The sequence below is a fragment of the Anser brachyrhynchus genome (genome assembly GCF_964034855.1).
Source record: "Anser brachyrhynchus genome assembly, chromosome: 5".
Lineage (NCBI taxonomy): Eukaryota > Metazoa > Chordata > Aves > Anseriformes > Anatidae > Anser > Anser brachyrhynchus.
In genome coordinates this window covers 55753979-55763389 of record NC_137699.1, presented here as the reverse complement: position 1 = coordinate 55763389, position 9411 = coordinate 55753979, and the positions used below count along the sequence as shown (strand labels likewise).

At 48.2% G+C, this 9411-nt stretch overlaps 1 protein-coding gene across 2 annotated transcripts; it reads left to right on the top strand.

The window, feature by feature from the left end:
• The first annotated feature begins 418 nt into the window (after positions 1-418).
• Positions 419-8242, top strand: CKB (creatine kinase B). 2 transcript variants are annotated; one of them, XM_080596142.1, is made up of 8 exons: positions 419-561; positions 1323-1535; positions 2651-2805; positions 3536-3668; positions 4558-4729; positions 6229-6352; positions 7104-7293; positions 7879-8242. In XM_080596142.1, exons 1-8 carry the CDS (start codon positions 435-437, stop codon positions 8055-8057), a joined length of 1293 nt encoding a protein of 430 aa, XP_080452268.1. In that variant the 5' UTR covers positions 419-434; the 3' UTR covers positions 8058-8242. The 2 variants fall into 2 exon arrangements, with proteins under 2 accessions (XP_080452268.1, XP_080452269.1); XM_080596143.1 differs by lacking the exon at positions 1323-1535 and adding an exon at positions 1984-2171 and having other exon boundaries at positions 465-561.
• The last annotated feature ends 1169 nt before the right edge of the window (positions 8243-9411 follow it).

Here is a 9411-nt window from a genome sequence, read left to right as displayed (position 1 = left end):
GCTCACCAGCAGCCCAACAGCCATGGAGAGACTTTGTCAGGCGAGCCCGCGGGCCGTTAATTGCTCCCATCACCGCCTCATGCCGGTCCCGGCCCTACAGAGCCGTTATTTGTGGGGCGGCAGATAATTACACCTTACTGAACCCTCAACCAAGGCACGAAGCCTCAACAAGAAGCCCCGTTGCCCGCCCTGCTGTGTAAAAGCACCGTGTTTTGGGGACACTCGCGGCCCTGGGCTGATGGGGCGCGGAGGCTGCTTCGTGCCCACAGCCCCGCGAGGGACCGGGCGGCGCCAAGCACGCGCCGACCCCCGCCCGCCGCCCGCCCCGAAGCCGCGCAAAATGGCGGCCGGCTTGGCCGCGGCCGGCGACGGGCTGTTGGCTCCGCCCCCCCGCGCCTCGGCCAGTGGAATGAATGGGCTATAAATAGCGGCCAATGGGGCGGCGGCTCGCTCCCTATATAAAAGCGGCGCGGCAGCAGCGCCGCGGCTCCAGTTCGGCGAGGGCAGCGGTTGGGTGCGGAGCTGGGCGCGGAGGTCATTGCTTTGGCTGCGGAGCCCTCGGTAAGTCCCGGGGCAGCCGAGCCGTCCTGAGGCTTTAAAAAAAAAAAAAAGAGAGAGAAAAATTATTTTCTTTTTCCTTTTGTATTGTATGGGTGCGGCTGGGAGGGCGTCGGGGGGAGCGGGATGGGGGGATGCGGGGCAGGGGGCGCGGCGCAGGTGCTTACCGGGCTCGTCCGCGGCCGGCGCCCCGCTGTAAACCCGGCTTAACCCGGTATTTAGCAGGGTAGTTACATAGGTTCGCCCCAGCCAGGTCCCCCGAGGGAGCCGTCCGTTGTATAACGCCTCCCACCGCTCCGCTCCCCAGCGGGGCAGGCGGACCCGGCCGACCGGGGCTCCGCGGGCGCTGCCGGACCCCCCCCTTTCCCTGGGGCGCGGAGCCCCCCGGCCCTCCCCAGTGCTTTCCTAGACCCCCCAGTGCTCCTTCAGCCCCTCTAAGCCATTCCAGGACCCCCCTAGGGCTGCCCTGCCTGCCCTCGGGCTCGTCCCTTCGCCTCCTTCGTGTCTCCGAGCAGCCGGGACCGGCCCTGCCCTTGCCGGGGTGTTTAAAGGACAGGGCAAGGCTTGCGAAGGTGGAAAACTTTTTTTCCCCTATCTTTTTATCCCGCCTTGTTTTGGTGGAAGGTGTTGTGACAACAAAGGTGTGAAAGGCACGGGTGGAATGACAGCCAAGGTGACCTTGCTGGGTGCCTGGCGTCCTCCCCTGGGTGTTGGGGAGGCTTGCCGAGCCCCCAGGTGATAGGCTCCCCCTCTCTCTCCCCCAGTGACTGCGGTAGGGTCAGACATGCCCTTCTCAAACAGCCACAACCTCCTGAAGATGAAGCACTCTGCTGATGATGAGTTCCCCGACCTGAGCGCTCACAACAATCACATGGCCAAGGTGCTGACCCTGGACCTGTACAAGAAGCTGAGGGACAAACAGACTCCCAGTGGATTTACGCTGGATGATGTCATCCAGACTGGGGTTGACAACCCAGGTAACGGCCGGGCCCGTTAGATCTACATAACGATCTGTTCTCCCTCGTTCCTGGAAGTGCTTCTTGACAACAGCCCCCAAGGCTCTCGAGCTGCCGAGAGGCAGGTCTCGTAAAGCGCTGCAGGATGGCTCTAAACGCATGGCCGTGTTAAAAGAGGCCTTGTTCCGTCAAGCCATGTTCCTTGCTGTGATCTGACACACCAATTCCCAGACACTTCAATTATGTAACTGCTCTGCTAAATACTTTAAATCCGAACCAAAAAAAAAAGCTTGTTCTAATTTTTACACAGCTTGGGGGGGGAAATTCTCTTATGCTGTGTGGGCTTACCCGGCTGTTCTGATCTTGTCCTATTCCAAAGTGGATATGTGATGTTCTGTAGCACTTCTATGAAAAAAGGGGGAGCAGATGCGTTTACGTGTTAACATTACAGTATTTATTTTTACTCTAGCAATATCAAAATGGCCCAACTAAATAATCAGAGACTGCCTCCCGATGAGGAGTACCCGGACCTGAGCACCCACAACAACCACATGGCCAAAGTGCTAACCCCGGATTTGTACAAGAAACTGAGAGACAGAGTCACGCCCAGTGGCTTCACCCTGGATGATGTCATTCAGACTGGGGTTGATAATCCTGGTAAAATGCGTTGAGAATATTCTGTGTGAACCAGCTGAAGTAACTGGTGCTTTTGAATATGGTGACTTAAACTAAGCTTGTGGAGGTGGTATTTATGAGCAGACTACAAAAATGCAGTTCTGTCTGTAGCTGAGCAAACAAAGCGATGCGTGCTTGCTTAGAGCAAAGCATGATTGTTTAGGTATCGTTTTATCTGCTGGTCTAAATTAGCTAGTAAAATCGGATGTGCTGTGCAAAATTGTCCTAAACCAAAGCTTGACAAAAACATGTTTTAATGGCAACAGCTATGGTTTTCCATAGCACTGCATTTTGACTAACTGGATGAAATGTACAATGTAGGGTCTCTCAACTGCTCCTATGTGAGAATGCATTTCTAAGTGACTAGACCTACCACTAAAGAACTTGCCTGGTTAGTGCTGCGCTGGAGTACAGCCAAACATCACCCAAACTTAGCTCTTCTGACTTTATTACCACTCCAGGCCATCCCTTCATAATGACAGTAGGATGCGTAGCTGGCGATGAAGAATCCTATGATGTGTTTAAGGAACTCTTTGATCCAGTTATTGAAGACAGGCACGGTGGCTACAAACCAACTGATCAACACAAGACCGACCTGAATGCTGGTAACCTGCAGGTATACACTTTTGATCAATTAAAGGCCTGGGTAAGGTCGTTGGCAGTTGCCTGAACTGATTGCTCAGGCCCTGTCCTCTCAGTTTCACCCTGCGTGGACTGATGGGCAGTGTGCCCAGTGCAGTCTTACTTCAGAGCCTGCTGCTGTGGGGTTTCAATAGCTGGGTAGAACCAGGCAGCTGGCATGCAGCAGGAACTTGCTTGATGGGCTGCTGCAGCAGAGGCTATGCCAAACACGTTGAACGTGTATTTGTCAGCTCTTGGCTGTAGTCAAGTGAAACAGCCCGTTCCGAGGAATCAAGGGCTGTTACAAACCTTAACACTTCCTATGTTATGATCTTGTATACTAAAAATGAGCTGGTGGTCTCATGCTATAGAATAGCCATTGTTATGGCTACCTAAATAAGGATTTCTTATGTTGATGCCTCTGGATTGCAGATCTAAAAGGGGTAACAAGCTCAGATGCTGCTCTTAGATGTAAAACTGATGGCCTGATGGTGTCCCTATTTTCTAGCATGTACTTGGTAGCCCTAGCCTCAGCTTCAGAACAAGGGTTGTGTTACACAGATATTTGTGCTAAAGCTGAAGAAAATGGTCCCCAAGTATGTCTGCTCAGAGGCCAAGTAGTCAGTCTCAAGTATAAGGTGCACGCCCAAATGCACAGGAGCTGCATTATTTAGGGTAAGTATTTTGGCAACAAGGCTGTACTCACCGATTTCCTAATCTTGTAGGGTGGTGATGACCTGGATCCCAATTACGTGCTCAGCTCTCGTGTCAGAACTGGCAGGAGCATCCGTGGATTCTGTCTTCCCCCTCACTGTAGTAGAGGAGAGAGGCGGGCTATTGAAAAGCTCTCTGTTGAAGGTAAAGTGAGAACCCGCTGATCAGGGGGAACTACTAACATCTGGGCGAGAGGTGCTCCTTGCAGTTTGAGAATGGAGACAGTTGGCAAAAGCTGCCTTCCTCAAGGCTTAGTCTGAACACAGAGCTCTCCCTGAAAACGGCAGTTTGAATTCCAGTTGCATCAGCATTACAGTTTCTAGCTTAGAGCAAGAGCACATGTCAGAGGGAAGTTGGACTCTGTTAAGTTGACCTTTGCTGATCTTGAAAGCTTTCTCTGTGTGTGGGGAAAGAGGCTGGTTCATCATGGCTCAAGCTTGAAATGTAACAGGTATGTAGCAACTTCAGGGCTTGAGTCACATTTGCAGTATTTTGTGGCTGCTTTTAATTGACTTTCATTAAGGTTCAGCTTGCTTAGAGGTGTAGTCTTGCTCCAAGTGTGCAGTTGACTAGAGCTCACTCTAGTCTTCAGTGGAACTTCTTAGCTGCAGTTTTTTGTTGTCTCCCACCTCCTTTAAGTGAGAGGGAAGGAGACTCTCAAGGTGCATTCCTGGAGACCGATGCTGTCACTGTTCCAAAACTTCTCAAGGGCAGAGTAACAGTCCTTGACTAGAATACTGCTTGTTGTATTTGTGACCTTGATTCTTCTTGGAAGAAAGCACTCTACTTCTACAGTTAAGCAGCCGTAGTGATCCCATACTGCATGTATGAGAACAAAGGCAACTTGTTTAAGCCTGGAAGGTGCAGACAAATCATCTGATACAGCCTTAAGTTCTGCAATGCCACAAAGGCATTGACATTACAGATGAAAGCAAGGGAGGAACCAAAACGAGCAGATAGTTTGAATGCAGTCTCTAAAATGCTGGCAACATTTGTCATCTTTGGTTCCATCCTAAAAGTGACTCTCTTTCAGCTCTGGGTAGTCTGGGAGGTGATCTCAAGGGGAAGTACTATGCCCTGAGGAACATGACCGATGCGGAGCAGCAGCAGCTGATTGATGACCACTTCTTGTTCGACAAGCCTGTTTCTCCTCTTCTGCTGGCATCTGGGATGGCACGAGATTGGCCTGACGCCAGAGGCATCTGGTGAGTGTATGCCCAGAAGGGAGGCATTGCATGAAGTCCCTGGAAAAAAAAAAATCTTGAAATTTTGGTTGTGGCTAATACTGCTGGGCAGAATGGCAGGCTCTGAGCTCATACTGCTGAATCTGAGGAGAATCTTCTGTGGTATCCTCTGGGGAAGTTGCATCTGAAAGCAGAATTTGGAGAAGTGTTAGCATTGGGCTGGTACGAACAAGCCAGCTGGGCTAGCTTTTAGGCAGAGTCTACCCTTCCAGCACAGGTTTGTGAAGCACCAGACTGTAACCAAAGCAGCCTAGGAAAGGAGATAACTTCTAAAAGAGTTGATGTATCACTGCATTTGTTTCTCATCTTAAGAGTGTAGAGTAACTTCGGGTGACAAACCACAGCATGGGTTTAGCTGAAACCTGGTGCTGGATTTGTAGTAACTCCTGTGTAGTCTCAATGCTTCTGCTTTCAGAAACTCACTGATGCCAGACTAGGATGGCTTTACCTGTACAAGTGATATTTCCCCCCCCCCCCCCCCCCCCCCCGAGACTCAATGGCATGAGTTGACTGCTGCAGAGGTGTGGAGCAGAAGGATTCTGCTTGTTAGATGTGGGTCACCTACATAGAACTCTGCACCTCAGGAGCTTCTGCAGCATAATTAACTTGCTCCCTTGTAAGCGAAGGGCCAGTTTTTAACAGCTGGAACACTCCAAGCTTATTACTGTAGCTGCTTCAATACAGCTCAGAGGAAGCATGCTTTGTTTCTGTAGGTCACCTTTAAGATTGCGTCACCTACCTGCAGATGCAAGCACTAGATAGTGCTGTCATCTGAGCATGACTAATGTACAGGCTTGAAGTGTAAAGTCTCAGTGCGCATAAATAACTTTCATCAGGTACTAGTTAATTCTTGATCATAATCAAGCTGGGAAATTATTAGTGTGATAAATATTGACCAGCTGCAAGCTAAGGTAGAGTGGTCATTGGCATTCGGAGGTTTTTATAGCATCTCTGAAGAGCCCTTGATCTAAATGAATAGTGGAAATTCTCCTTAGTTCTCTTATAAGGTACAAAGTGCAGCCTAACAGAATGTGATAAAATTCTGATAAGTCTTGGTTATACATTGTCAACATGGTGTCCTTATGAACATCTGTGTACTGGGCTGTGTCAGTGTCTGCATTAATCACCTTCCTGCAAACTCTGACCAACCTAAATCTAAATCTGTAAACTCAGGACTAAAATAGGTGGTTGACTGAATTTTACGCTTTCATACATGGCACTAGCCAGGGTTATGGTTACTGCTTATTCTGACCTGTCTAGGTACAGGCCACTTCCAACCACCTCATGAAAAGAGCAGGGTAAAAGTACTAGGTTAACTCTTAGTGCCTGGATGAATAAAAAAAAGCAAGATGAATTTTTTTGAAGGAGCAACTGAATAGGCTTCTCGAAAACAACAGTAATGAGTAATTTGGTGCTGTTATATCTATATTGAAAATGGACACTTTTGTCTTGTCTCCTAGGCACAATGATAACAAGACTTTCCTTGTCTGGATCAATGAGGAGGATCACCTTAGAGTTATTTCCATGCAGAAAGGTGGCAACATGAAGGAAGTATTTACCCGCTTCTGTACTGGACTAACACAGGTAAATCAAATATTGACTGAGCTGTAGGTGTAAATGTTAAACATTTCTCTGGTTTGAGCTGACAATATATGCTCTTCCAATCCAGGAGTGTAGGATACATCCAGTGTTGCCAGAGTATTCTCTGTTGTTCCACAGAGTACTTCTTTGTAATTGGGGTCTGTGGGGGCACTCTGATGAGGCCTTTAGCTGTGAGGGCTCTAAAATGTCTGTACTGGCAAAGCATCATGAAATCTAGAGTGAGTTTTCTTAATCTGATACCCTTATCAAAGTGTCTAAACTGCTTAAAGGCTCTCTACATGGTTCTATAAATCCCAGCATTTAGAGACTGGGTAGGAGGAGAAATTGCTTGAATGCGGATGGACAAAGATGGACTGAAGTTTCTAGGCTGAATGCTTTTCTCAGCATCTGGTCTTCATATCAACTTGAGCCTTACCAGCCCCTTCCTTAATCCTAACAGATATGCCAATTCAACATGCACTAAATCAAGCTTGCCAGTAGATAGTGACTTTAGGCTTTGTAGTGGAGCTTCAGCTTAATCTTGCTCCCAGCAGTGAGAAAGACGAAGGCCTTAAAAGCCCCTGGTTGGTGACTTTCCTTCCCAAATGGAGGGGGCTTATGTGACTGACTGAAATAGCTGCTCCAACTGTTGTGGCTGTTGCTATGCGACTGAAGCTGTAAATGAGCACTAATGGATGACCTACATCTTTCAGGCAGAGAACAATCTCTAAACATTCATTCTTTCTATTTATAGATAGAAAATCTCTTCAAGTCCAAAAACCATGAGTTCATGTGGAATCCGCATTTGGGCTACATCCTGACCTGCCCATCCAACCTGGGAACGGGGCTCCGTGCTGGTGTGCACATCAAGCTGCCAAACCTTGGGAAACATGAGAAGTTTGGAGAAGTCCTCAAGAGGCTTCGGCTGCAGAAACGAGGCACAGGTGAGAAGTGAGGGTGCAGTGATGCCCATGTCAGGCTGCCTCTGACCAGGCAGCAGCGAGAGCCTGGCTACAACCAAAGTCAAGTCTTGGTTCATGCTGACAGTGACTGTCCAGAAGGGAGCCTTTGAAGGCACGTGGTTAGAACCGAGCCTTAAAGTCATAGTTTCAAAGAGGTGGAGATGCAGATACTTTGCTTAAACCTTATCATATCCAGCTTCTGAGCACTCCTAGGCATATCCTTCCCTGTGGTATTCTGACCACCAGATAAGGTGGACCTAGTAAGCCTGTTGTAAGCAGGGATGGGAATTCTGATTTAACTTGTGACTGGGAAATAGCTACAGCATGTACTTCTGGCCACAGGTTAGATTACTCATGGATTAAAAGAATTAAAAAGCTCGCCTAATGGTGTGCTCAAAGTGGCTCATGTTTAGTCACATGTAGCTTTATCTCCCTGCAGGGAGGAGGAGGTGGTGGCAACTTGTAGAGAACTGTCTTGCTGTGCTCCCACCTCAGGCTGGTGAGGGAAGAAAGGTAGACTTACTGGCTCAAGCAGTGGTCACGTACTAATTAAAACTCTTGCTCCAGGTGGTGTGGACACAGCTGCTGTTGGAGGAGTGTTTGATGTCTCCAATGCTGATCGCCTTGGCTTCTCTGAGGTGGAGCTGGTGCAGATGGTGGTGGATGGTGTGAAGCTGCTCATTGAAATGGAAAAACGCCTTGAGAAAGGCCAGTCCATTGATGACCTCATACCAGCTCAGAAATAAAGCACTTTATTCTCATGCTTCCTAACTTATTGGATGAATAATAAAATGTCACTCCAATTCAAACCCCTGGGGTCAGAGCCCACTTAGTTACACTGTAGAGAAGTCTTCCATCCATCTGTGTTAGAGTTTATTTTTTGATGGCTGAGATGTTGTTGAAAATGAAATAAACTGTTGTTTTGGCCTGACGGTGTGTTAGATGTGTTAACTGAATGTCTGTGAGATTTAAGCGACTTGATTTTCCTAGTTATGCTAAGCTGGCTGTTTTTGTGTGCTAGCACACCTTCCTGGCTGCACTGCTGCAGTCTATTTGCTTGAGTGTGCTTACAGCAGTGTCAAAAGCGAGCCTTTAATATGACTGCAGTTGCTGTAAACCTGAGAACTAGTGCTAAACATGAGTCATTTCAAACCTGCCCTACCTTGGAGGCTTCAGCTTGTGCATCTGCTCATGGCAAGTGTAAACTGTTATTAGCCTGACTAGGGCAAGTCAGACTGACTCCTGGAAGGGAGGGGAAATGGAGCTGGGTACAAAGGGCTGCTGTTCAGAGACAGGTCCTCCTGGGGCTGCAGGGCAATGCTCTGAGGTCAGACCTCAGCCTGTAATAATACCTCCACTAAACTAGTTTATGAAAAGATCACGTCCTTTAATCTCTGGAGATGTGCAGAAGCTTGGTGCAAATGCTAATTGCCCTTCTGGGGCTGAAAGTGAGGTGAAGCTCAGACTGAAATGATGCCTCTATCTGAGCTCTTTTGGTTTAACCAAGGAAGAGAGGTGGGTTGCAAGCCAGTTACAGGAAAACAGAAGTGCTGCTTTCTTTAGCTGTTTTTTGTTGGTCTGAGCCAACTGAACAGCATAGTCAACTAAAACATACCAAATACATATTTTTTTCCAGCCCTGGTCTGGCTTGCAAGCTCAGGCTCTTCTATGTGGTGTCATCAAGTAGGTCTGTTCTCCAGGGTGACTGCAATCAGTCCACACATGTGCTTGCTGTGTGGAGTACCCACCTTATTAATCTACAGGAACAACTGTTTTTTTTTTTCCCAGAAACTGTGAGCATTGGACTCTTAAGTAACAGCTTTTGCAGCTCGTGCAACCTGGGAAGCAGAGCACTTTCTCAGCACCTGGGGTTTACAGAGGGAGTGTGCTGAAAGGCTGATAAATAGCTTTACAGAGAGCAGCTTTATGTAGGCTTGTGGAGATAAGTGAAGCTTTCTTTTGTAGAAGCTGAGATATTTCGAAGGCAGTGATTGCGTGCTGTCACTGAGCTGAAGTGATGGCTCCGGCTGGGGTAAGCTAAAGGCTGAGTGAATGTCTCAGATGAGACTTTTCTCAAAATGGAGCTTTTCGTATGATTCA